General features: G+C 41.7%; 2 protein-coding genes across 2 annotated transcripts in view; both read left to right on the forward strand.

Annotated features, from left to right (window-relative positions):
* Nucleotides 1-10,820, forward strand: part of ATP8B1 (ATPase phospholipid transporting 8B1) — a 75,184-nt gene extending 64,364 nt beyond the window's left edge. The window contains exons 19-28 of the mRNA XM_080371783.1: nucleotides 15-126; nucleotides 1,270-1,345; nucleotides 2,121-2,253; nucleotides 3,405-3,690; nucleotides 4,455-4,678; nucleotides 5,601-5,684; nucleotides 6,620-6,865; nucleotides 7,122-7,260; nucleotides 8,411-8,541; nucleotides 9,404-10,820. Coding sequence (XP_080227909.1) covers nucleotides 15-126; nucleotides 1,270-1,345; nucleotides 2,121-2,253; nucleotides 3,405-3,690; nucleotides 4,455-4,678; nucleotides 5,601-5,684; nucleotides 6,620-6,865; nucleotides 7,122-7,260; nucleotides 8,411-8,541; nucleotides 9,404-9,634 — 1,662 coding nt within the window. The 3' untranslated portion in view covers nucleotides 9,635-10,820. The remainder of the gene's footprint in view (nucleotides 1-14; nucleotides 127-1,269; nucleotides 1,346-2,120; nucleotides 2,254-3,404; nucleotides 3,691-4,454; nucleotides 4,679-5,600; nucleotides 5,685-6,619; nucleotides 6,866-7,121; nucleotides 7,261-8,410; nucleotides 8,542-9,403) is intronic.
* Nucleotides 10,821-11,864: 1,044 nt separating this feature from the next.
* NARS1 (asparaginyl-tRNA synthetase 1) lies at nucleotides 11,865-26,752 on the forward strand. Its single transcript, XM_080371785.1, has 15 exons — nucleotides 11,865-12,003; nucleotides 12,762-12,844; nucleotides 13,121-13,186; nucleotides 13,289-13,381; nucleotides 13,817-13,906; nucleotides 15,147-15,225; nucleotides 16,236-16,306; nucleotides 16,575-16,661; nucleotides 19,613-19,834; nucleotides 20,233-20,432; nucleotides 20,885-21,020; nucleotides 22,062-22,175; nucleotides 23,776-23,907; nucleotides 24,524-24,655; nucleotides 25,258-26,752. Exons 1-15 carry the CDS (start codon nucleotides 11,961-11,963, stop codon nucleotides 25,387-25,389), a joined length of 1,680 nt encoding a protein of 559 aa, XP_080227911.1. The 5' UTR covers nucleotides 11,865-11,960; the 3' UTR covers nucleotides 25,390-26,752.
* Nucleotides 26,753-27,568: the final 816 nt, after the last annotated feature.

The raw sequence follows: 27,568 nt of genomic DNA on the forward strand, positions 1-27,568 counted from the left end.
CAAATATTTTCCAGCTGCTTGGTGCGACAGCTATTGAAGACAAACTACAGGATGGAGTTCCAGAAACCATTTCCAGACTTTCAAAAGCAGACATTAAAATCTGGGTGCTTACGGGTGACAAAAAAGGTGGGTTTGCTTACGGCCAAAGAGTTAGTAAAAACAGCATAAGAGCTAGAAGATAAACTGGGGCAAATGCAGACTAGAAATAAAGCGTGTTTGTAGAAAAGCTTAGTATGAAAGTCCATTTGAATTGAAACTGGAGGAATTTCTACAATATGCAGAATTTCATCCCAGCTGTTCCCAATCCAGAGTTACTGGATGGGCTTCTGTGTAACTTCAGTTCCTCCAACAGATTATCTTAGATGACTGGTTCTGTAACCATCTTCTGTACAGAAATATCCAGCTACTGCTTTTCCCAGTGTAAGGCAAATGCAGGATAACTTGCTTTTAACACCAGGCTTGCTTGGCTCTGAGGGCAGATACTGAAACTTGTCTTCTTACACTGCAAATTTACTTTTCAAATAATCACAAGTGCTGCTGACAGAAACTGATTTGATTTTCTTTTGGTAGTTGATTTCTTCTGGTAGTCTGTAGTCTGGCAACACATTTTGTTAAGTCAGTTCAAGAAATTGCATTAAATTTGTAATTAAGAATGGCGTTACTACAGCCTGGGTGGAGGTACTACCAGACCAGTGTCTCTCTGATGCTGGTGACAGCTTTGGCTCAAGGAATCCAGAGTAAGGCCGGAGCAGGACAGTATGGCATACCCCATAGTTGATTCTTGTGGTGCCTTTGGTGAAATGGCTCTGTGACATGGAGGCTACATCTCCACCATCAAGTTAAATAGGCCCTGGCAGATCTTTCTTCCATGAATCGCCTGATAGACTTTTCCAGGTCATTAAAAGTTTTTCCATTAAAAACATCTTGTGACAATGCATTCCACCACAGTAATGTGCATTTTATAGGAAATGTTGTATAGGAAATATAGTTTCCTGTTGTTGACTTTAAATCCATTGCCCACTGTGCCCACAGTTGTTGTATGACAAATAATTAACAAGCATTCCCCCTGCTTCTCTGTGCTATGTATGATTTACACACACATAAACACACCCCTGTTCATCCACACTGTGGTAATGAAAGGAAGCTTCTCATACTGAAACATAACTTCAAAAATTACTTAAGAGGACTTCAGGTACTTCTGGCTGCTCCCAGCAGTTACTCATGACAGACCTTTAAGTAAATACTTTCCTCTCATTTTTGTAATTGTAGAAACTGCTGAAAATATTGGATTTTCTTGTGAACTCTTAACAGATGAAACAATAATCTGCTATGGAGAAGATACCAGGCAAGTGAGAAGCACTTCTTTTTTTCTTTATGAATTAGTTTTAAAAATGGAACACTTTTAACCTGGTCCCACAGTGACTCCCCAATGACTGAACAGTATTTCTCGGCAGTTGTTCAACTGTACATTGTCCATTTCTTTGCTTTTTACAGAATTGTGATGTTTTACAAGGCAGCCCCTTAATTGTGGGTAAAGGTGGTGATACCCTGTTTGCAGGATCTTTTACGTTCTAGGTCAACTGTTGACATTAAATTTGTCCTGTAGTTTGGACAAGTCTGGAGACCACCTGGAGTGGGCCAGGCAGGTTTGTCCCTAGTCCAAATCTTGAGTAGTTGCCAGGTTTTGTTCTTGCTGCCTGTCCCTGAACTCCAGCATTACGCAAGCTTATCTTTCACTCTGTCCTATGCTCCTGTACGCATACAGACCTATGCTATAAAACCACAGTGGATCATAAGATACTCAGTGCTTAGTCATAAAGAATTTGTCAGAATGGTTATACCCAAGATAAAACAGCATGAGACTGGGAGAACAACTAGGGCCTAATGGTGTCACAGCTATTTCTGACTCATTTTTCCAAATTTTTCCTAATTTGCAAACCAGTATGATCCTCTTTTCACTAATGCTCTAGCACTGCTTGGAGCATCACCTAATATATGGCAAAAAAAAAAATCCTTGCAACATACAATACATTTCTTTCTTGCAGATTTTCAGTCTGGGACTGATCTAGCTTAATCTTTATCCTTGATTTTTCTGTAATAGTATCTACCTCTCTTTCCAGTGCTCTTCTTCAAACCAGGTTGGAAAACCAGAGGAACAGAGCTGGATCAAGTACACATTCCTCTCTTAGAATGAATGAGCCCTTCTTCCAGGGTAGTAAAGATCGTGCTTTAATAATCACTGGCTCCTGGTTGGTATGTACAAAAGGTGTTCTCCTGTGTATTTGAGATCTTGGCAGTACCACCAAGTCCCAATGTCCTGTGCTGAGGACTCTGTTCATTTGTCTGCTTTGCCACACCAGTCATTGAAAAGTCTTTGGCCATTGTGCTGCCAATTGAATGCATCTGTTTGATATTTATATTCAGAAATATTTTTGGTTTTGAGATGTCTTGGGCCTCTTAAATCACCCTCGTAGCTGCCACTGAAGTAAAGCCACACCCCTGCAAAAGCACAGTCTGATTTTCAGAGTATTTATTCTTCATGGGGATTCTGGTCTAATGGAAAAAAAAATAATAATGAGAGAGATGGCTGCCAGCATTACAGGATGGTGTGGCTTCAGTATAGGCACAGAAATAGTGCTTGAAATGAGAGATGGGAGTGAAAGGGTAGAAAAAAAGACAAGTTTTCTGCTCATTCCTGCAATATAGTACTCTTACAGGACCTTAGATAGCAGAAAAGAGCTTTTAGCAGAGAGGTGGCTAGCAGTAATTTAGTGACGATTACCAACCCTGTTGGCAGGCTGCTCATACAGACACCTGTGAAGGAAAAAGTCCAGTGGACAGCTAAGGACCATCTGCCACGTTTCAGCATTCCAGCCCTAAACCTTGATTTTGCATAAAGAAATGTACATCTGTGCATAAGGCATAGGAAGCAGGCTGGGGATGCCCACTGGTAGTCTAGCAGGAGCATCAGATAAAATTGCAGGCCTCGGTTAGCCCCTGCTCCAGCTAACTGCCCCAGAGCTACCCTGGGTATTTATAGGACTTTTCCACATGTGCTGGGCATGGTCATGCTTCTTTCAGGAGATTGGGAGCTAGGAGAGGGAGAGGTTTAAATACCACAATGTTTTCAAAAGTGAATCATTCCCATCAGAATAAATGTTCCTTTGAAATCTGTAAGAACTGCAGTGATAGTAAGTACAAGCATTTTGCTTTTGTTAATCCCTCAGAGTACATTCTTTTCATTGTTTCCATACCTCTTTCTTTGCTACTCTGCACGAGCATTTTATTAAAATGCTATAAATGGATGATGGGAGCATAATGAAGTTCAGTGTGTTGCATAGGCAGTACTTGGAGTGAGATTTGAAATAGTGTCAAAGGGAACATGGTATGTTTTTGTTACACAGAATGAAATCCTGCTAGAGAAGAAAAAGAAGAAAAAGAAATTGAAACTGAAATTCCCCAGGACAGCAGAAGAGAAAAAAAAGCAAACTGAGAAGAGAAGAAGGGCTGAAGCTTACAAAGAACAGCAACAGAAGAACTTTGTTGATTTGGCCTGTGAATGCAGGGCTGTGATCTGCTGTCGAGTGACTCCGAAGCAGAAAGCCATGGTGGTTGAGCTTGTGAAGAAGTACAAGAAAGCTATTACTCTGGCTATTGGGGATGGTGCCAATGATGTAAACATGATTAAAAGTAAGGCAGCTGTAAAACTCCGGGTAGGAAGGATCTCTTCTGGGTGTTCTCCTGCACTCCCTTCACTATTACTCTTTGTTCAGAAGACTCTACCATCTATTTCATTACCCACGTTAACATCACTTGAATTTTGTTAGCTTCTGTGCCTGTTCTTTCCTTTTTTGAGGAAGCCCTTTATGAAATGGTTAGTGTTTTTTGCTGATATATGTTAGCTTTTTCTGTAGACATTCCCTGAGAAGGGGCTTGAATTACATCTGTTATCATGTGGGTTACAAAAGTGTAATACAAAGAACAAAGCAGTAGCTTGGCTGCCCCTTGCTTGGAGGTGTTAGCCACCCTGTATTGCAGCTAGTGCTCTTTGAACCACTTCCTGAGAAAGCCCACTGAGAAAGAAACTTCTGGGATACGGTTATGTGACAGATGTGTTTGTAAGCTGCACGGCCAGTTTGTGCAGGGGCTTGCTTGCTCTGTCTCATTGCTTAGTTCTCCCTTGGTCAAATTTCCCAGCATCCATCCTGATGGAACAAGCGCTGAGAGAGAAGCCAAGCGACAGTGGAGAGGTGAGCAGTAAATAACAGGGCAAGGAAGGGCTTTTGCACTGTGCATTAGTCTCTAATGCAGCTTTTGTGCTGTGCACAGAAATAAAATGGGGCAGAGGAATCTGAAGGAGAGAATAGGAACTGGTAGAAGATTTGCCCTCGGTCGTATTGTTCCTCTACCTTTGTTATTAAACATAGTGTGTGGTGTTTGTTTCATTAACTTAGCTGCCCATATTGGAGTTGGAATCAGTGGCCAAGAAGGGATGCAAGCTGTTATGTCAAGTGACTACTCTTTTGGGCAATTCCGCTACCTCCAAAGACTGCTGCTGGTCCACGGACGATGGTCTTACATTAGGATGTGCAAGTTTTTAAGATATTTTTTCTACAAGAACTTTGCTTTTACACTAGTCCACATCTGGTATTCATTCTTTAATGGCTTTTCTGCCCAGGTAAGAAGGCATGCTCGTGTGTAAAGTTAACAAGTACATCTTCCTTTCTGTCAGTGCAGAATAGCAGAGGGTTAACCTGGGAAGTGATGGGAACCTTGAAGTTATCATAATTTCTGCAGGAGAATAGGTGGTAACTGCTAATCTAGTTAGTTACAAGCTAAGCAGTTGGTTGTGATTTCAGAACACTGAAGTCAGTATCATGATTGTACAGGGAGGAAGAGATTGTTATATAGCAGTCTGGGAAACCTTTCCTGCTACTTAAGATACTCCTAGGTTAAGTGAGACAGTGCATGTATGTATCTGTAGGAAGCCAATTTTTGATCTTGAACTGCTGGCTAGAATGGCTTGAAATGTGTTTGTTGTAACTGGCAGTGTTTGAAGTGCATATAGTGTGGAAAGGCTTTTTAGAGCTGAGAGGCATCTCTGTGGGCATAACCGAAAGACAGGCAGATGTCACTGCATGGACTAGCATGGACGATCAAGGCTGTAGTCATAGACAAGCAGCCCTGCCTGGGGTTCATGCTGTGTGCTGTGATGGAAACTGGCTGCCTAGGACAGAGCCAAAAAAGACCATATAAAGAAACCAGGGCTCCCAGACTTGTGTGTGGGATGCCAAGTGCTTATCACAGTCACAAGTGCAGCTACAAACCAGGTTGACGCTTCGTGTGAAGTGTTCGGTTTTGATTGTGTTCCGGGTCAGGTAACACTGATGGTTTGTAAGGAGGGGGCAGCTTAATACAGGCTAAAACTAGTTTCGACAGAGCTTTGAGCTGAGGTGCTGCTTGCCTTTTGGGTAAATACTGAGATACCTTGGTAACTTAATGCTGTAGTAGAGCACGTGTGAACTTTCTCAGGAACTGGAAAGAAAGGGTGTAATCAAAAAGAAATCATTAACTTACTGATATTCCTCCTCTTCTTGCAGACAGCATATGAAGACTGGTTCATCACACTGTACAATGTATTGTATTCTAGTCTTCCGGTTCTGCTGGTTGGGTTGCTTGACCAGGTATTCTCCACATTGTTAATAACAGATGAATCCAAAGGCAACTAACATCGGGTCTTTAATTATACTGAAACTGGTTGCTTTGTTCTATATACAAGGCATTTTTGGGTGGCTGGTTTGGTTTTTTTGGCTTTTAAAAAATGTATTCATCTTCCCAGTGTGTGAGGTAACAAGAGACAATAAGCAGAGGGTTACCAAAATAACCAAAGTTAATTGGGTTGGAGGTCTTCAGCGCTAATAATGTTTGTTAAAAATGTTTCTTAATGCCTGCTATTCTGTGTCGTCATTCACACAGCACAGCAATGGGCAGCTCTGTTAATGGGAAAAGATGTTCCTTGCTTACCCTTCTGAGCTGAAGATGTAGGGACTAAACAATTTTGAATGACCATGTTTGCTAGGAGGTCTTGGTGTATAACATTTGTTTTAATCCAGAGGGACAAGTGCTTTTGGCCTTCTCCACATTCTTCCACACAAGGCTTACCTGCTGATTAGGGAAATCAATGTTTTTGCTTTCTTTTGTGATAAAAGCTAAGAAGTAAATTCAGTACCAAATTTAAGGTCTCACTGGAGTATTTGTTAGACACTTAAAGTCAGGACATGCAACAATAGCCCCCATCTTCTGGTTGTTTGCTGTGTAGGGAAAGGACTCCAGCACAATACGTGGCTGTGAAGAGCTCTGTAATTGTGGACATTCTTGCCTTGGCAAATAATGGGCTAAAAATCTAGAAGCCTGGAAATGGGATATGAGATAGCTTTGTGAAAGGTGTCCTCCAGACTTACTCTGTGCAAAGTCCTGCTTCCCACACTGCTACTTGAAAAGGAAATATGTTATTTCCTTTGGGGCATTGTATAGTTCAGCTTCATATTCTTTAAAAGCTCATGGTGAGAACAAGAAATTACAGCAACTTTTTCTTTTTTCCTTTTCCCCCTTTCTTAAGGATGTGAGTGACAAATTGAGTCTTCGGTTCCCTAGACTGTATGTTTTGGGACAGAATGATATACTTTTTAACTACAAGAAATTCTTTTTAAGTTTGCTTCATGGAGCTATAACTTCCTTGATAATCTTCTTCATACCATATGGAGCTTACCTTAAAACCATGGGACAAGATGGAGAAGCACCTTCAGATTATCAGTCATTTGCTGTCACAGCAGCATCTTCTCTTATATTTGTCGTCAATTTTCAGGCAAGTGAGCTTAGCTTCCCCGTCTCTTGTTGCTCTGAAAACACTTTCTGGTTGTGTTTCAAAATTTGTCTACTAAAAACATAACAGTATGTAAAAAAGCTCCTCTTCTTCGCCTTCTCTATTCTCTGTTGATGTGCTCTGGCCGGCTGACTTGTAACTGGATAAGAGATTACTCAACCAAAATGCTATCAGTCTTCAGAGTAGTTGACATTATTTTAAATAAATAAACTCATTTGGAGGTTTTGTTTGCTTTCAGATTGGCTTGGATACATCTTACTGGACTTTTGTTAATGCTTTTTCAGTATTTGGAAGTATTGCACTTTACTTTGGTATCACATTTGACTTCCACAGTGCTGGAATCCATGTTCTCTTTCCTTCTGGCTTTCACTTCACAGGTCAGTCCTTGTGTTTTGTGTTTCTTGTTCCTCTCTCATGCAGCTTTGTAATGTCAGCAGAACTATGGCCGAAATGTCGTGGCATGAACCTGATGCCTGTAAAACTATGTTAAGTACCAATTCACTTCCAAGGAAGGGTTTTGTTGATGTTTGAGGCCAGGTTGTTTTATTGAGGGTATTTCTTTTCTTTTAATGAAAAAGAGCTGGAACTGGATGTTGCCAAGCAGTAGGAGTCTGCAAGTAAAAACTAAGTTAAAATTGGTGTAAATTATTAAAAATTTTTAGATGTAATTTTAAAGTAAGAGGAATATGATGATCTGGCAGAGTATGCATTTGCCAAGCTGCTTTAACTGATCAGTGGAAGGTAAAACCCCAAAGGAGGATGGCGCCAAATGCTGTTAGCAGCTCCCTGGGATCTTGCTGCAAGGCCAGGGAGGTGTAAGTAGCAGCCAGTTAGGAATTTTTTTTCTGAGGAAAGCTGTGCTTTCTAATTTCCCTAGTGACAGATCTTTCATATGTTGCCTTGGATTTAAATATCTCTGCCCAGAATAACAAATCCCCTCAATTTTATGTTCTCATTTTTAAGCTGAAAAAGGTAGTAGACTCTAACATAGCACTTTTCTTTGACTTTTTGTAATGCTTTAGACTTCTTTTATCATTTTCTTCTACCTGAATACTTTATAGATTTCAGAAGTTTATAAAGACATGACTGCTACTTAGTTTGATAGAAACCTCCATGAGATTGGGTATTTGGCTACAAAATGTCGCTTGCTTCCTAGACTACATGCATGCCAAGATACCAGGAGGGCTCTTTCTTGCTTTGCATGCTTTAAAGCAGGACAAAAACTGTGCATCTCAGCCAAGCATTTGTCTTGCAGCCTTCCAGAACTCTGAAAAGGGCTTTGACATGGAGGTGGATATGTTGTAATAGAAGGGCTTTATAACATACCTTGCTGTTATTTTCTCTTCATAGTAGAGTCCCTGAATAAAAGCTTGATATTGTGAAAGACAACAGAATACCTGAATGTTAGGTTCTGTATATGTCCTGTCCTGTTTGGAGAGAAGCTGTGGCTTTTGGCATCTCATTTGCATTATATAACTAGTTTACTTGATCACATCATAAACTAATTCTTCTTTTTTTAATTCCTAGGAACTGCTCCAAATGCTCTGAGACAGCCGTACCTCTGGTTGACCATGATTTTATCAATTGCTATTTGCTTACTTCCTGTAGTGGCACAGCGTTTCTTATCTATGACAATTTGGCCTTCAGAAAGTGATAGAGTGAGTAAAGTCTTATGTTATTTTGGTTAATTAGTAATATGTTTACTTACAGGACCCAGTATTGGTGCTAATATTAGAGATGAGTAAGTGACTGTGCCCTAGAATTACAAGAGACTGGAGCTCAGGTCCTATGGCCAGGGAGGGTGGCAGCAGGGCTCTCTGGAGGCCAGATGGAGCCTGCCTGCTGGCTGGGTGACAACTGGTGCTGTGATGTTTTGCCATCCAAAGCAGAATGTCACTTTTATGTGTTCTTATTTCCCAGTGTCTTCCTTTTGTGTGTCTCTGGGATAAAGAGGTACAAGTTCAGCACGCAGTTCAGTGTGGGCTCATTCATCGTTTGTCTTGGCTGAGCGCTTGACATTATAAAACCACAGAAAACCACTTTGAAGCTACTGATGGCCTGACGTCTTTTTATTTGGGCTGTGCTAGAGTTCTGTTGTTATGTGTCAGAGTAGAGTGGGCAGGTTTTGCTTCTGTTCTGCCTTGAGCTGGCAAATAGCATATGGGTATGAAAGTAGTTAAAATTGTGGTGGTGGTGTTTAAAAAGGTATTAAAGAAGTGTCAACATAAGAATGCAGGAATAGCTTTCAATTTCATATTTTCAATCTATGCAGTGGTGAAAGACGTTTAAAGATAAATGACCATAATGAAATACAAAGTAACACAGTGAGTCTTCCTGAAACAGCAGTGTGTTACTGCATATATTCTTTTTTGTAACAAAATCAAATTTGAACAAGAGAACCCTCCTGTCCAAGCAGTTTAAGGATGCAAAAAAGTATTGGGTTATTTCCCCAGACAGTAAATGCAAACAACCTGTTTTCCCTTGTAATCCATAAACTAATCTGTCTTTGCATGCATGAAGATTCAGAAGAACTGTAAGAAATATGTGGCAGAAGAACAACAGTGGAAGCGACGGCAGAGTGCTTTTCGCCGAGGGATATCTGGCCGTCGTTCTGCTTACGCTTTCTCCCATCAGCGAGGATATGCTGATCTTATTGCTTCCGGACGCAGCATACGGAAAAAACGGGCTCCTTTGGATGGAGTCCTGGGCAACAGTATGACACAAGTCAGAGATGCTCATGAAACGAGCTGATTTACTGCATTTTGGGAGAAGCCCCAATGATTGCACAAAAAAAATATTTAAAAGAAACTCAGGATATTTTTTTTAACCAAAGGGCATAAGAGTGTGAAGATTTTTATGTTTTATCCCAGAACTTCCTGGCTTTGGACTACTGGAAACATAGAAAGGCCAAGAGTTCTCTATGGAGCTACTAATCCTCATGCAACTGATTTCTTTTTAATGTGAAAGTGAAGGATATGTGTGCTAGGGCATGAAAACCCAGCATTGTAATAAGGTTGTTTGGTGGTTACTTTTTTTTAAAGTGGTGCCTGGAATTGCAAACTTTTTTCTCATTTTAATAATGTGTTGGTATAAAACTGTAGCTACATTTCATATTTTGTCTTTTAAAGCAAAACTGCTAAGTAGCAATAACCTTATGTGCGCCATTTCATTTAATTGCACAGTCATAATGGCAAATCAGATGATCAGTCTTTTGAGAGGGCCCCAGATATCCTCATCTGAGCTTGTACAGCTGAGATTAAGATATATCTGGTGATAAACTGCCGTCAGTGTCAGTTTTTATTAGTAATTCTGACATTTACAGGTGTGGTTTCTGTTCCTTTCTCTTCCTTCAACAGTTGACTACAGCTTGCTGCGCTAGATGGAGAGAGATCATTCTTTGCATCCTGTTAGAATGAGTGATATGCCCTTATTCCTTTCATAGCAAATTCCTTGTTTTCCCCTGAAATAAAGAGATCAGAGTCAATAGTTAACAGTATTTTTTCTCACTTGCTCTGTGTTTCTCTGCCTGTCTCTTTCCAATTCTAGAATATGTTTGAGTCTACATACACAGTGTATTTATGAACAGAAAATCTCTGGAAAGCCGCCCTTTGAGCTGGCCAAAGCTTGTTCATTTCTGTTTTAGATCCAGCAGTAATGGATAACTAGAAAACAGTTGCTTTTAGATGGAATATGTTTCACTTGCTAGTGAGTCAGCTCTGACAATGTAAGAAGTGTTTTTATGAGAGTCTCTTTACAGTTGCACATACTTCTGCTCTTGAAGCTGAGATGTATGAATGTTTCACTTTTACCTGTGTCCAACTCCTGGAGAAAGGTTTATTACTAAAATGGTTTTATAGTAAAAATCATGATATACAGCTCTTGTTTAAAGGAATGTACATTTCAAAAAGTCTAATGCAAATAAATATCCTAGAGTTTACAGCTTCTGTTCTAATAAGTATATGGGGAAAAATGGAAGTGTGAGAGGAGTTTAAGTAGGGAATGGAGGTAAGTAATCTCTCATTGAGATGATGGGGTTGGCCTTTTTAAAAAAAGGGAAATATTCCTTTTATTTCTAATGAGACTTAATAAAGACAAACATTCGTCATAGATAAGGATTGCTTGGCTTTGGTCGTGAAAAGCAAAGCTGCTTTAGCTTGGCCTTCATTGTTTGAAGGGTGACCAAAAAGTTAAGAAAAAGCAGTTGAGAAGGGAGCTTGAAAGCCAGTGGGCTTTGCGCCTGTGGAAGTCTTCTCCCCCTCATAGGAAGAGGTTCCTGCTGTTATTTCCAAGGTAGGCAATAGCAGAGTTTGCTCTGTTGTGTTAGAAATTTTCTCAATTGTAGTTTTATTAATTGGACAAAAAAAACAGGCTATCCAATACAGAACTATGAGCACCAGCTTCCTTTCGAACCATACTTTTTGAAGCCTTAAATTAGAAGTTGTAAGGAAGACTTCAAGTTTCTAGGTAAAGCTGTTTTGAGGAATACCATTTTTTTCTTATCACGTCCTCTGCTACTGAATGACTTCAGTCAGTTGTCTAAGGCAGGGATCCTGCGGTGGGTGTTAAGCCTTCCTCTCCCGGCTGCTGGGGGGAGGCCTGCCTCGGTGCCTGCAGCAGATAGGCAGGTGCCGGGGGCATTGATGGTGCCCGTACGGCTTTGGGCACGGGTGACCTCCCAGAGGGCTGGCCGGCTGCTGCCCACATCCCCGGCAGGCTGAGCCCCCTCCGTGCCAGCAGCTGGTGGGCCTGCGGGGGGCTGAGCCACGAGTGGGGATTTCATGGGAGGAGACAGATTCAGAGATTAAACACACCGCCCGGTTGGCATGGCCGCAGCGGGACTGCTGTAAATTAATATGCAAAGTCCTTCAGCCTCTTGCATCCCCCTGCGCGAGCTGAGGGGCCAGGGCCACGCGGCCCGGGGGCAGCGGCAGGCGCAACGGGGAGCCGGGAGTGTGGAGCGGCGCCTTCCTCGGCCGCACTGCGCAGCCGGGGCGGGGCGGGGCCCTTGGCGCACGGCGGTGGAAGTGCGGGCAGCGGCAGTTCCGGCGGGCTGTGGCAGTTCCGGCAAGCGGCGGCCATGGCGGCGGAGGTGCTGGCTGGGACGGCGGCTCTCGTTCTGGGTGAGGCTTGGGCGGCCGCAGTTGCGCTGTGCTCCGGCCCGCGCCGCTGCCCGCGGGGCGGTGGGAGATGGCGGCGGCCGGTGCCGGGCGCCCTGGCCGGCGGCCCAAGGGCATTCTCGCCCGGGGCTGCGGGGCCGGGCGGAAGGAGAGCGGCGCGGGGACGGCGGTCGGCGCGGCCCGGCCGGGGAGGGGAAGCGGGAGCCGGGACCACGGGGCCCCGCCGGTACGGGCGGCTCCGAGCTGCTACCCCAGGCGCAGCGGCCGAGCGCCTCGCCGGGAGCGGAGAGGTGTAGCTGTGGCCGCCAGCGAGCGGCTGGGCGCGGCTGGGCGGGCGGCGGCGCCGGGGCCTCCGGCGGGCGGTGGCAGGGCCTGGGCGCGGCCGGCGGGGCAACGCTTTCGGTTTCTGGTTCGGAGCTTGGCGACGGGCGGGCGCCGCGCTGAGCGGGGCGCGGGCTTGGGAGCGGTTTCCGCCAAGAGGCTCCCGGTTTTGGTTCCCCCTGCGCAGCCAGTGACTTTGAGGAGATCAGCATCTTAGGAGGCCCTAAGGCCTTAGCATAACGTATTTGCTGCATGGGTTGATTTTTTGCACGGAAAATACTAAATAATTCTTATGCTGTCTGACTAGCCTTTGTTTCTGAAGGTTTATTGCTGTTGATAACCGTGAAGGTTTTATATCCTTGTGTGTGTCCGCTCTTCCTCCTCGCCATTTCTTTTTTGTTGTTGTTTGAGTAATTCCCTGTATTCATTACATATTACAGAGGAGCTGTATGTTTCTGAACGAGAAGGCAGTGATTCCACTGGTGATGGGACACAAAAGAAACCATTCAAGACTGTGTTAAAGGTAACTGGAAAGCAGCTGCTCTTTTGTTTTGAAGAGCCCGAACCGTAGGATGCTTTTGGCAGGTAGGGACTTTAAAGCCGCTCCAGTTCCAGCCCCCTGCCGCGGGCAGAGACACCTTCCACCAGGCCAGGCTGCTCTGGCCTTGTGTTTCTAAATGTAAATTTTATACCTGCTTTTACAGCTCTGACCAGTAGGATGTCTGCTCAGTCTCTTGAAGGATGACTTTAGTTCACATGCAGTGCCATTGACTCTTGTTTATTTCTTCCACCTTTTTAGGCTTTGATGACAGCAGGAAAGGAACCATTTCCTACTATTTATGTGGATTCGCAAAAAGAAAATGAGGTGCTGTAGCATTTGAGCTTCCTAGTAGAAATTATTTTAATGTCCCTTTGTGTGAAGTGACACAAATGTAATCTTTTCTGCTCTTTCCTTGGATTGATTTAGAGATGGGCCATTATTTCAAAGTCACAGATGAAAAATATCAAAAAACTGTGGCACAGGGAACAAATGAAGAATGAAGCAAAGGAGAAGAAGGAGGTAGGTTGCAGATGATACCAAGCTGGAGGAAGCATACCACTTTTCTTTTCCAAAAACATTAAACAGCAATGTTGTCATTCCCACTCTAAAAAAGCTTCAGCTTGTTCTTTGTCCGTGTCACTGTTTTGCACATGTATTAGTTACAACTTGCCTTTGTTTGTATTGGGATAAGTTGACTGAAACTGGGTGAGTTCTGAACAGTTGCAATCTTGACTTTAGACTTTCTGGGGAAAAAATGAGAAATGCATCTCTGCATTGATTCTCATCCTGGTCATGAATTAGCGCAGGTTTAGGCCCCAGCAAGGTAACATTAAGGCTTTTTATGACATGTGTGTCTGTAAACATACATTATAGTCTCTGGTAATTGTGGAGAGTAAGAATCTTATAAAGCCTGCTTGCAGCTGTTTAATACTTTTTTTTTTTTTTAAAAAAAAGGCAGAAGATCTCTTGAGAAGAGAGAAGAACCTGGAGGAAGCTAAGAAGGTTGTTATCAAGAATGATCCTAGTCTTCCAGAGCCAAAATGTGTGAGTAATATCCAGTGAGCTTGATACGTGGCCTGTGTTAGAGCATCTTGTCTGCACAGGGAATGAGTCTTTCTGCTTTCTGGCTCCGGCAGCTGTTGGAAGTCCACTGTCTTGTTACTGTCCATCAATGCAGCTTTGCTTTTCCGATTATACAGACTTTGGTCTTTCTTGTGCGTACCTCTGAACTTTCTTAGCTCACACATGAGACTTCTCTGTTTGTCTGCTGGCAGAGACCATATTTCTGTTTTTCAAAAAGTTCATTAGTTTTGCTTTGTTTGATTATTGCAGTGGTGGAAAGTGAAGAAACAGTGCTGGTTAGAGGATGTAATTTTGGTTACTGAGACATAGAATATAGTTCTTACTGGGCTCTTCGTAGAGTCCTGCTGGATGTGGTGATCTGGTGCAGTCCTTAGCTTAGTAAGCAGATACCATATGTGCTGCCCTGTGACAGGTGTTGGGATAGACCCTGTGTAGAAGAGGGTTTTGATCGGAGACCTGCACTCTGATGGCTGCTCTTTGAGAAAGGGGCAGCCAGGCCCAGCTGCACCGAAATCAGTCTCTTCCAGACCAGTGTAATGTAGCAGTCCTTAGCTGCCTGAGACGTGATGCATTTTGAAGGTGCCTGCTGGGTTTTTCTGCCTATAACAGTGTCAGTACCTCAGCTACATGTTTAGATGTACCCATGTCATATCCAGATACTCTGCTAGCTGAACTCATCCTCTAAAGGCATTCAGTGTCTTGAGAAATTAGTCCACGGTGCATTCAGAGTGACAGAAAACGTGCCTGAGGCATCCTTTCCAAGTCTTTTGGTGATGCAGTGCACCTTGGATTTCCAGTAATAACCGAATACTCCAGTCTTAGGATGTGAGCTGTTACATGTTTTCACTTCTTTCAGTCAAACAAACTCAAAGTGAGCTTCTTCAAAAGCTATTACAGTCCTTGGTTGCTACATGGCAAAATAAGCCTGCTAAATAGAAAGGACTTGATGTGAAGCCCGGAAGTGCTGTCCCAGTGTACTGCCTGTCCTGGCTAAAGTATTATTTCCTTACTAAACAGCTCTTCAGTATTGGCAGCTGTGCTTACAGCCTGGGTGGAACTTCGCTTCAAGTGCTCCTGGTAGGAGCTATTGGGGAGGGAGATGTCATATACACATAGACATATGCTAAGTAATTATGTGGAAAACACAGTCTAAATGGTGAATCATTTCTCTCTTTGATTGCTTTTATTCTCGGCTTTACAGTTAAAGATTAATGCTCTGGAGGCTTACAGAGGCCAGAGAGTGAAGATTTTTGGCTGGATTCACAGATTACGGAGGCAAGGTAAACCACAAGCATTTAGAAGTTACTGAACCTGTGGAAAGAGATGGAACAAATACCATAGCCTTCAAAATTCAGACACTTAGAATGAATCAGGCAGCACCTGTTCTTAAATTTTTAAACCATCAGTTAGGTGTCCTCTTTGGTTTATCACAGTGGTCACTACAACACTGAAAATTCCGCATGACAAGTAAGCATGCGGACATTTCTTAGTCAAAATCTTAATGGGATTTTCAGTTTGGAGCCCAGTCCTGTGGAATTTCTTCAAAAGTTTTGTTCTATGTTTTAAACTAATCCTGCAAACTGAGTAGCTAACTAGCATCTGCTCATAGTGAAATCAGCAAATTGGAATTGTAAAGTTAAATAAAGTAGCATAACTTCTTTTACCGTAAGTTTAGCAAGTAGTACTTGCTATCAAAATGATTGGTATTCTAGCTAGCAACGTAGCTTCGGCTGGGGCATGGGAGTGCATGGCAGAGGTGGTTCTGACTCCACAGGTACTTGTTCAGATTATCATTGAAAGACTTGACGAAGCAGTTGTGGATCTGGATATCATGAACAGTTTCTAGCAAATTATTTTTGTCATTATATGCTTTTGTGGAGAGGTGGGTGACTGCTTTGCCCATGTGAGGTGTACCTTGGGCCTGTGAGTTCAGCATTTCTGCAGATAGACTTGTAGTCCCTCAGGACCCGAGGGACATCTCAGGTCTTGGCATGGCAGTGCAATCCCAACCCAGTTGATGTTGGAGCAGGCTTTACTCTTGATGTCTCTTGAAACTTACTTTAACTTGTTATACAAAATACAGCTCTGTGAAAGGCATTTATAACTGTGCTAATGCTTCAGTGCTTACCTGAATCACCTCTTGTTTTTTAAAAAGGAAGAATGTGATCACAATCCTTCTGTAATAATCTGCACAGGGGTAATTAGAATGTCTTGGGAGTGGGTCTCTCCAAATGGATCAGTGAATAAAGCTGAGGCGCTCTGGTGGTTTGTTTTTTTTCTTTTTAACTAGGAAAAAATTTGATGTTCATTGTTTTGAGAGATGGCACAGGTTTTCTTCAATGTGTCCTTTCAGATGACCTGGTAAGTTTAATTCTGTTCTATCATTTAATAAGTGTTCATACCTCATCTGGTTTTCTTTCATACAGACAATTGTAAGCTCTCCTAAACCTACCGATCAAGTTCTATTATTGTTAAATTGTATCTCCTACTACTAGAGATTATTTTTTTTGTCAATGTGAGAACTACTTAGAAGTGACTAGGAGTTAATCTTGCCTGGGACTCCAGTAGATGTCATAGCAAAATAAAAAAATTACCTTTACTATGCCTTTGTCTCTTTCTGTCCCTGCAGTGTCAGTGTTACAACGGGCTAATTCTTTCTACGGAGAGCAGTGTTGCAGTGTACGGTATGCTGAACCTTGTTCCTGAAGGCAAGCAGGTACGGGAGCTAGTGTGTTTGGGTTCTCCTCTTTAACAGTTGGTCATTTTCCTGGTGGAAGGAGAAGCAGATGCAGAAATTATTACTAGATTATTTCAGTGGGAACTTTATTTAGCAAAAAGAACAAACCTCCAAGGCTGCTGCTGTCACCCACAGTTCAGTGTGTGACAAGTGAGCTATGTGAGTGTTCTGGTTTTGCCTGAAACAGTTTTCCACTGATATGTGCCATAGATGTGGGAAATTATGTTAAAAAACAACATAGCTTTATTTTCCCTAACAAGAGGCTTATTCAATTTTCATGAGGCTAAGAGTTTGGGAGTGTCTCTCTTTTACTGAGATAGCTTTGTAGGCTCTTCACCATGTGGTATTTGGCTTTCAGCATTTGGCAGGTGCATGAACTAGGCAATGTAACTTTTTTTATAAAACTTGTTTATAATGGTGGTCTCATGTTAGCGACTTGGCAGGTGTGATTTTAGGTTTCAAAATGTGGCGCTGCTTAGGCCTTGTGCACCTCTCATTCCAGTCTAGATCTACACCCTGTTACTGTTTGGAAAATTGTTTGAGGTTGGGGCTAAAACCATGTTAAGCAGCTAGGCATGAAGGATGGCCCATAAAAAGGATTCATTAAAAGGCAGGAGAGAAGCTTTTGGAAACCATTATCTGTGACAGCAACTCAGTGTACTTGTGAGGACATGCAGGCCTGTGTCACGGTATTTACTGAAAATTATTTTAACACTTCTTAGTTATTAGGAGATGACTGAAAGACAACTAAGTTGTGTCTGTGTTACAAAACTTGGGATGCAGAAACAGCAAGCAAGCTCAGGCTGCATTTGTTCTATTTAAATCTCAGGTAGTTGTTTTTAAGACATGAGCTCCTGATAGCTGCTTATAGTAATGTCCTTTTTCTGTGAAGGAGAAAGCAAAGCAGCAATGTTGAGATTTAGAGGATGGATAGATGTTTAATGTTGCTAGTCTGTAAGCTTACCTTTTCCTTTAGATACATATTCAAAATTGTCATCAGCTCTTGCAGTGAGAGTTGTTCTTCTCTGTGGATTGGCAATCTGTATTCTCCTCTGTAGTCTCTTGAGTGTGTACTATCTTTAGTAAAACAGGGAGAAGAAGCATGTCTGGGAAAAAAAAAAAACCAGCCACGTTTTGGAGTGTTAAATTGCTTCAAATAGCATTTCCAAGATGTGTTAGACATTATTTGAGCAAAGTAGTCCTTCACTGTGGCTACCTGCAGTGTGTAAAATAAGGTCAAAGTGTTAACCTTATGTGGTGCTTTGTAGATAATTCAATTTTCTTGTAAGCCACGTACTGTTGGCCATTACTGGCATGTTTTGCAAATGAAATTTGGATAGGCTTAATTGTTCTACTTGTCCATGCCACTTGGGTTCTATCCCCAAGAGACTGATCTAAGGTTAGAGAGCCAAGCTGAGTTAAATATGAGTCCGCTCCTTGTTGTGTTTGACCATCAGAAGCTGGCAAGATTTCCTTTCCTTCATAGCTTACGCTACTGGGACTTCTAAAAATAAATGCAAACAAGGATCACTTTTTTTTAAACAACTTTAACGTAGTTTGGTAATCGTAAGTAACTCATGCTACTGCTCATAATGTTTCAGACATCGAAGACACTTTGTTTCATGTTTCATCACAATGATACAATGCTTTTAGTGAACAAAGCACCAGATCTATAAAAAATTGTTGATTGGACTTTGAAATCTGCATTTACACCCTGAAAATACTGTGAAAGAAAAAACCAGCATTTTTAGGAGGCAGAAGCCTACTGTGACCCACACGGGGGAGCTGGTGAGACCCGAAATGGAAAGGTCTGGTCTGTGGACAGGGCTCAGCCCTGGCACGGGGCCCTCTGCTTGCCACATGGCACAGACAGGACTGGTCAGATCAGCCAGCCTGAAACCTGCTATAGTCACGTTGTGGTGAGATGCTACCTAGTGCAGAAAGATTGCTCAGGTGTCCCTGGCAGGCGGTTTCAAAAGTACCTGTAGTGAGCTAGTTCTTCCTCCATCATGATACAAGTGATTTTTAATTTGAAGTTTGAGAAAAGGAGAATGTGGCTCAAATAGGACAAAGAACAAAATACCTTGAATGTCATACTGCAGTCTTAGCTCTGTGTTTTCTTCTAATAGATGGGAGGACTCTTCACTCTGTGTGTAGTGCTCTTAAGGCATACAGGAATGTTCTTCATGCCATTGTGTTGTGTTGTAGCACCGTAAACTACTATGAAGAAAATTAACTATCCCAGCCAAAACTAGTATGCAGTGTAAATTACCACAGAATGGTTTGGGCTAGGAGGAAGCTCTGAAGGTAATCATCACGAAGGGTCTGCCCTGTTCTTGAAGAATATCTAATGTGAGGTCAGGCTGCCAAGTGTCTTGTCCAAATGGGTTTCTGAACGTCTCCAAGGATGGAGACTGCAGTCTGGTTTGGCCTATGCCCTAGCGTTTCAACACTGTGCAAACAGTTTTTTCTTTATAGCTGATTGAAATCTCCCTTTGTTGTAACTGGAGATATTTGTCCTTTTGCTGGATGCATCCAAAGAGATTCTGGCTCCATCTTCTCTATAACCACGCATTAAATAGCTGAAAGTAGTAAGTAGTTTGCCCCTGCTTAGCTTTGTGTTCTTCCAGCTGAATAAACCCAGCTGTCTATGATACTTAAACTGAATGCATCTGGAAGCTTCTAATTATCTGAGTGCAGTACTCAATCCCATTCACGTTAAGTCTGAGAGACTCATGGTGGGTTGCAAATGGCACTTCTAAGCGAGCTGTGACCAAATTACAAAACAGTCACTTAGAAAATACTGCAATTAGGATTTTAGCATCTTTTGTTTAAACCAGATTAACATCTTTGCCACGATGCCAGATGGTGACATCCAAGGGGCAAAAAAAGAGGACTTCTGAAATGTTTGTTTCTCTTCAAATTGACAGGCTCCAGGAGGCCACGAGCTGAACTGTGATTATTGGGAGCTTATTGGTCTCGCCCCAGCAGGAGGGGCTGACAATCTACTCAATGAGGATTCAGAGGTTGATGTGCAGCTTAACAACAGGCATATGATGATTCGAGGCGAGAATATGTCCAAAATCTTCAAGGTGCGCTCCATGGTAGTGCAAGCCTTCAGGGATCATTTCTTTGCCAATGGCTATTATGAAGTAAGTATGTATTCCCTTGTCAGCAAGTGACTACTTTAATGTCCTGGCTTCAGGACTCTCTTTTTCCTGAAAAAAATGTGTAGATTTTCTAACTGATCTGAAAGGGGCAAAAGAAAAGCTGTTTCTTAGGAAACTATTACTGGATTGCTTTCATAGAGATAGATCTCAAAGGTGTGTAGGCACTTCTGAGGGGTGTAACTGTTACGGTATGATTCCCCAACAGCCTGCGTACCTCTTTAATGTGCTGAAGGATATCAGACTGAAGTGCTTGGATGTGTGCGTACAAAAGCTTTGTAGATGGTGTTCTGGAAGAGTGTGCCTTACATCACTGCGCTTGCATGTTGTCATCCTTGTCTTTAATTCTTCACTCAAGTAATGGTAGTTCTGTTCTTTAACAGGTCACACCACCAACTTTAGTCCAGACACAGGTGGAAGGAGGCTCAACTCTGTTCAAACTCGATTATTTTGGTGAAGAGGCATACTTAACGCAGTCATCACAGCTCTATCTGGAGACCTGCATTCCAGCGTTAGGAGATGTTTTCTGCATTGCTCAGTCATACAGAGCTGAGCAATCCAGGACCCGAAGACACTTGGCAGAGTATGGAAAGAGTCTACTTCTTTGCTATTTATGTATAAGCTAATTTATAAAGCAGGGGAGTAGCAGTCAGTTAGATAACATAATGTACAGCAAGCAGACAGCATAATGCTAATGCAGGAGGTCTGAGCAAAGTATATTTGGGGGTGATACCTTGTCTTGGTGAATGTCTAGCAGGTCATAATACATTGATGATCGATGTTTAGTGAAGGAAGTTCTCAGTGAAACAGCTGATACATTTTTAGGAAGCTGTGGTTTTTTAGAAAATACAGTTGATGCTGTTGTCTTTTTTTTTTAATGGCTTTATTTCCTTTACACTGTAGAGGTGGGAGAAATGAAAAAGGGGACAAAAGCGTGTGTGTTTGGGTTGTGGGTTTTTCAGTGAGAATTTTTTTCATAGCTAAAAGATTTGTTGCCTGTGTATGGTTTTAAAATGGTGTGACTTCATGTTTCAGATACACTCACATTGAAGCTGAATGTCCTTTTATAAGTTTTGAGGATTTGTTGGACCGTCTGGAGAGCTTGGTTTGTGATGTAGTAGACAGAATCTTGAAATCTCCTGCATCAAGCTTACTGTATGACCTAAACCCGGTAGGCAGCAGTGTGGAACACTCTTGACTAGCCAAGAACATAGATCTTTAGCCTTTCCTGGTCAGCACATTCGTTCGGGGAAGGCAGGGCATGGCATAGCAGTGGGCTCTGCTTGCTTACTGTTATTAATAATAGTAAGTGTATTAAATAACATCAAAAGAATGAAAATGCTGCAAGGCTGATAATGACTCTTCTAGAAGCCGGGGACTGTGGGGGAGGAAGTTTCCTGCTAGCAAGTTCTAGGAGCCAGCAATGTGCTGGGACTTATTGCAATGTGTACTGTACCAGTGGAATAAAAACCTCTATCCCAGAGCTCGTAATATTGATTGGCTGGTACTTGTAGATTGAGCACGAGGAAGCAATGGAAGAATGGTGCTTTACTTTCCACCCTGGAATGTGGAGCTCTAAAGCTATTTTATTTGTTAGAGACCCTTTGTCTTCTGTTGCCTTTGCAAAGAAGATGGCTTCAAGAGACTGCTAACTATCTCCATCACTAGCTGTTCTCTCAGAGCGCATATAAAGTCTTTTGCCTCTGTTATTTTCACCTGTTTTCCTGATAAACACTGGGAGGTTCAGTTTTAAATCTGGGCTGAGACAGGGGTCAGGAGGTAGGAAGAAGCAGAACTTGCGTCACAGAGGTGGGTTCTGAAGCTGTTCTTGGTGCAGGGCAGCAAAAGTACTCTTTTGTAGCCTTGCCCATGGAACCTTTGCTAATGGCTCAGTTCGAAACACCTACACGTACAATGAATTTGTACAGAAAAGGGAATAGCCTTGAAAATACTTCCTTTCTTCTCTCTACTGCCATCTTTTGCAGCTTCTGTTCTGTGAGCTGTACTGGACTTGGAAGATGGTTGTGTTTGGTTCTGTATTTTCAGTACTGAGCTTGATTTGTTTGTTTAATAATTTATTGATGGATGAGCTGGGAAGAGTAGTGTATATGCTTCAAGTCTGGAAGTGGACTTGCTAATCAACTACAAAAATGATCTTCTTTAAAAATGGTACTCTTCCAACTATCTTCATGTCTGCTCTTTAAATTTACAGGGCTTCAAGGCCCCTAAACGTCCTTTCCGACAAATGAACTATACTGAAGCCATTGAGTGGTTAAAGGAACATGATGTGAAGAAGGAAGATGGCACTTATTATGAGTTTGGGGAAGTAAGTCTTTCTGAGGCTCTTTAGAAATTAAAACCAACCAAAATCCCACTGCCCTGCACTCAGGGTATAGAAGGCCCTCGAAGAATGGCATGTTTGGACTATGATGCTGTTGGGCTTACTGTTGCTGTGTGAATCTGTTGTGGTTTTTTTGGAATTACATAGATAACGAGTGAAGTTCTAGTCCCATTTAAGTTAAAGAGAGCTTTGCTATAAACTTAGTTTGTACAGAGGCCTGGATTTTTGTCTGGACTGTGCTGGGAGATGTAGTGAATTCTTTTATTGGGGAATGCAAGTGTGGGTTGGGTTTTCCACGTAACGTCTTCAAACATTGGAACCAAAATCTGTTTTGACATCTGTCCATGTGTACCCTGTCTTGCTGTTCTCCAACACGTAAGGCAAAATTATTTGAAGGAGATCAAGAGGACTTGACAGTGTAGCCATAGTCATCAAAGGATTTAAGAGAAATTTTTAGGAGGAGATGATACAATTGTTTAACTTCAAAGTCTACACAGCATATTCTGAAGGAACCTTGGCAGCTCAAAATCAGATGTGTTGGGTTTTTTGCTGTTACTGTTTTTCCCATCTGTATCAAAGATGATAGAGGTAAAGGGAGAGGAAGGCCTTCAGACTGCACCAAACTTAAGGTTCTAGAGGGAAATAAGGATTCTTACTTCCTTTCCCCCATTGTGGGGCTGATATTTGCTTTGTGAGCTGCCGTTGTGCAAGGCCTGTGTTCATTGCACTTTCCTTGCTGCGCATGCTGTAGTTGGCTCTGTCTGCCTCCACTTTCACAGCAGTCAGTGCTGTAATGCAGTGTTTGGTTGGATTAAAACAAGTAACAGGTGTGACTGGTTTTTCCTATTAAAGAAAATTCTGATTTTTTGACTTGAATCAGAATCTAAGAAAAGTCTGAACATTGGCTGAATAAAAGTTCAAATTAAGCCTTTTATGGATAGACAGTTTTTTGACTAAGCAAAGTATGTTCATTTAACAAGCCATGATGACATCATCACTGATGTTCCCTGTCTGTTAGTGTAAGTGTGGTGTCATGCTTCACTTCTCTCCGGTTTTTAAACAATAAAATTGCTGAATTGATCATAAAGAAACTTATGATAGGTATTTCACCATTTATCAAATCTCAATCAGAAAATGTAGATAAGAAACAAATAACCTCATCTATGTAACCGATCAGTTGAGGTTTCTGAAAAGTAGCCCATATACATAACAAGGAAATGCTTAAACTTCTTAGTCTTGAGGTTTGTGTAAAACAGTATTGGGGAGGAAGCAGATTTGATTCTTCGGTATTTACTGGTTTGGAAAGTCTCCATTTCAGGTTAGGATTTCCTCAGTTTTCTGTCTGAAACAGTGGGAAGACTTGGCTTTTAATTGAATAGATTCCCCCCCTCAACATGTATGTTTTTTATATATAAATATATTTTCTTCTAAGATAAATTTGTTTTAAAAGTTTAGGTACACTAGGATGAATGTGTGGATATGTGTGGTGTGAAACTGCATTTGTTTCATGCCTGATACATGTGGGACTCCAAGGTATCGGAGTGGTTTTGGCTTTAAGTATTAAAAAAGCCTTCTTTAACCTTAGGATATTCCTGAAGCTCCTGAGAGACTGATGACAGACACCATTAATGAGCCAATCTTGTTGTGCCGATTTCCTGCAGAGATAAAGTCTTTCTATATGCAGCGCTGTCATGATGATTCCCGCCTTACTGAATCTGTAAGTTGGTATTTTATGTAGTGTTACAGGCTTCTGCGTAAGCGTGGGGAATGTCAGTGTGAGTGAGCATAGAATGAGTAAGTACTCCAGGAGAATCTTGGAGAATTCTTACCAGGTTTTGGGTTGGGTGTCTTTTGGTGTGGCTTGTTGATTGTGCAATAAATAAAGTAACTCTGAAGTGCTAATAACATGTGGGTAGATGATTGTGAGTGTGCTCCTCACTGACCTCGGGCAAGGGCTAGTCTAATGACAATACTTCTGTGAGTTCTCCGAGACTGTATTGTCTAAACACTGGCTGTCAGGTGGCCAGGAAGAGGGTGGTTATTAGGAATGTTGCTGGGTTTGTGGTTTTGTGGTGGTGTGTGGGTTTTTTTTGTTGTTTGTTTTTTACAGGTCAGTGTGGCCAAGAGTATTAGAGATTAGCAAACCTAGTTGGTTATTTTATTCCATCTATAAATTGGGTCTGGAAGGAACTGCCTGCCTTCCTGTTGTGCAGAATTAAATAATACATGATAAAATATGTTATGGAAATATAGTTGCAAGTTTGGGTTATTTTTCTTCCCCCTCCTACAGGCAGGTTAATTGTAATAGTTTGACCTTATGCTGTGTTTTGTAGGTTGATGTGTTGATGCCTAATGTTGGTGAAATTGTTGGAGGCTCCATGCGTATCTGGGACAGTGAGGAGCTACTCAAAGGCTATAAGAGGGAGGGCATCGATCCCACACCATACTACTGGTATACTGATCAGGTTTGTAAAAGATTAGATATGTTGCTTGTCAGCTATGATACTTGATTTTTATTTTTTTTTCCTTAAACTTGCTCTTAAGGTGATGCAGTCTGAATTGTATTTCTGGTGGCCTGAAGTAGATAATTATTTAAGCATTGCCAAAATGCATTGTGTAACATTTCCAGTCTGTTAAAGCTGCTGCTGTTTGCTGCGGTTGCATGCTGCCCTTACCAGATGACCTTCATTAGGCTGCTCTGTGCAGGTGTATTCTTCTAATATGCCTTCTGCAGCATAGATAAAGAGAAGTTGGTCTTTATGGATTTGAATGGCTAAGCTCTAACTAGTGTAAGGGGAGAGGAGGAGGCAGTTGGAAAAGAATCGTTGAGATTTCTTTTTCACCTTTCTTTTTCCTCTTCTAGTCCTTACATTGCCCCAGGAAACTCGTGACAAGTAAGCACAAAATGAAAATTTTGTGTAAACAAAAAAATGAAAAATGCCTGAACCATTTTCCTCATCATTCAGAAAATAATCTTGGGTTTGCATTTTTTTCCAGTCATAATTACTGCAATTATATAAATAACAAGAAAATGTTTAATATCTACTCTCTGATTTTAATTTCACAGAGAAAATATGGTACATGCCCTCATGGTGGATATGGTTTGGGATTAGAACGGTTCCTAACCTGGATTCTGAATCGACACCATATCAGAGATGTCTGTCTCTACCCACGCTTTGTCCAGCGCTGCAAACCTTAGCTGTCCTTGTGGTAAATGCCAAGAAAACTGAGCAAATATTGATTGAAAAGGAATGATACACTGTATACTACACCCTGTCTGAGAACAAGACTTATTGCAACCTGTTTCTAATACTAATACTGATTTAGGGTGTGAAAAGGAAAATAAACAAACCCCTTTTTTAAAGTAAAATCCTACAAATTAACTGGAAGAAGCCTCATAAAAAAAATTGTTAGGTGTGGTTATGCTTTCAAGGCAACATAGAACAAAGATCCTGATAAGCTGTCATTTAAAAAACAATATATGCTTCTGCTTTTAATTTCTGTGATTTAAAAGAAAATAAGCTCGGCATTGGATTTTTTGTTATTCATTTTTTTAATTTGCTTTAATTTTAATCTGTTTTCTCTTGGTTTCTTGTTGGAGAGATCAGGATTTCAAGTTCTTTAAATTCCCAAATACTGACCTCGGAGAATGGCATGAAAAAGACATCATCTGAAGAGTTCAACAGAATATAAAATTGGTATTAATTCTGTTGTGCATTGCACTTTTTTAGCTCCTACTGTTTTTAATCAAAGTTCTGATCGACTTTATTCAGTAGCAATGTATGTGGTATTTAGCACACAATTCCATTGCAAGAGATGGGGGTGGTTGGTTGGGGTTTTTTTCCAGATTATTTATTGGTTAGAAATGATGAGGCACCTGGTGAGGTAGGCTTTGCTACTTTTTCCTGGTACCTGTGGATGCAGCGCTGTAGTGGGTCCATGCGCACACCAGCCTGTGCTGAATGACAATAGGAAGGGAGGACTGTCTGTTAGCTCATAGGGACTGGGGTAGTTTGTAGTGCCTTCCAAATTAAGGTTCTGCCATCTGTTTCAAACCAGAAGTGGCCAAGACCTAAAGAAACTGATAACTTTGAAATACAATTGGATTTCAGCATTGTATGCTGACTGAATTGCTGTCCTCTCTAGATGAACTGTAGTTCAAGCAGGGCTTTCCCGTCTCATGCTGAAGTACATTTTCATAGTAGAGCAGTTCCATGTTTCCTAGCTGGCTCCATGTTCTCTTGTGCCACTGCATCTGAGCAGATTCTCTGTCTGTAATCAAGTTACTAAATAGGATTAATGAAATATTTAATGTGTTGAGTCATCTGTATGCTTTTTAATCATAAATAAAGCAATTCTTTATTTACTAGAGAGAAAAAAAAAATAATTGGTAGGTGCATCATTCCCTACCTGCACTGAGATTTGATCTGGATTTGCCATTCATAGAATTGTTGAGCTGTGCAATACCCATATTTTTGTAATAAATGACTGGCTTTCTTCATCTTGCATGTTAAACGTATAAACTGGTCTAAATTGGCAACCAATAAATTGTGGCAACGTAAGTTGGTGTGCAAGAGGGTAGTTCTTGACCTCCAATGTCTGTTCCTTTCCTTTCACTTAGCCTTTATAGCTTACTTGCTTAATATAGTCAGTCCTGTCACAGACAGTATAGTATCTATGTGGGCAGTTTCCAAATGCAGGAAATATATATTCCAAAAAAATGGCACTAGCTTTTTTTCTTTTTGAACTAAATCCCCATTAACTCCAAGGCATGTATTTTTATAGTTTGGATAAGACCACCCCAGCTACCCAGCTGAAACACTCTAGAAAGAATAAGTGACAACAAAAGGGGTGCTTGAATAATTGTTTGCCAAGGCAACAGCTCTTGGGCGGAAGTGCATGTGACTTCTGCCTGCTTGTAGCTGTGGCTGCCCTGGTTTGTAAGCAGAGTTAACATCTGCCTTGGCAACTGGTACAGTTGGAAGAAGTGAGGTTATTTCCAGAGCTGTTAAATGTCTGGATTTGATGTCTTGGAGTTTGTTGGGGGGCCACTGGCATTGCTGCTTATGTCCTGAGGGGTGCCCTGCCAAAGCAGAGAAGGTGAGTAGGGACTGCACTGCACAAGGGTGAAGGAAAGATGCTCTAAGATGTGAGCAGTGCTAAGATAGTTTTCTTTCTTACCCACCTCTTTGAATTCAACCTTTTCTCAGTCCTTTTGTAGCTACAGTAGAAGAAAATCTTGTACAGTGACATGCCTTAGCGCTCTCTCTCACACTTGCCCTACTCCATTTTTGACGGGTGGTTCTTTGTCCAAACACAGAACTTAAAAAAATCTTTTAAATACCAACAAAAGTATAGTCAACTGTATATTTCCTGTG

The sequence above is a fragment of the Falco punctatus genome (genome assembly GCF_963210335.1).
Source record: "Falco punctatus genome assembly, chromosome: Z".
In the NCBI taxonomy this organism is placed as follows: domain Eukaryota; kingdom Metazoa; phylum Chordata; class Aves; order Falconiformes; family Falconidae; genus Falco; species Falco punctatus.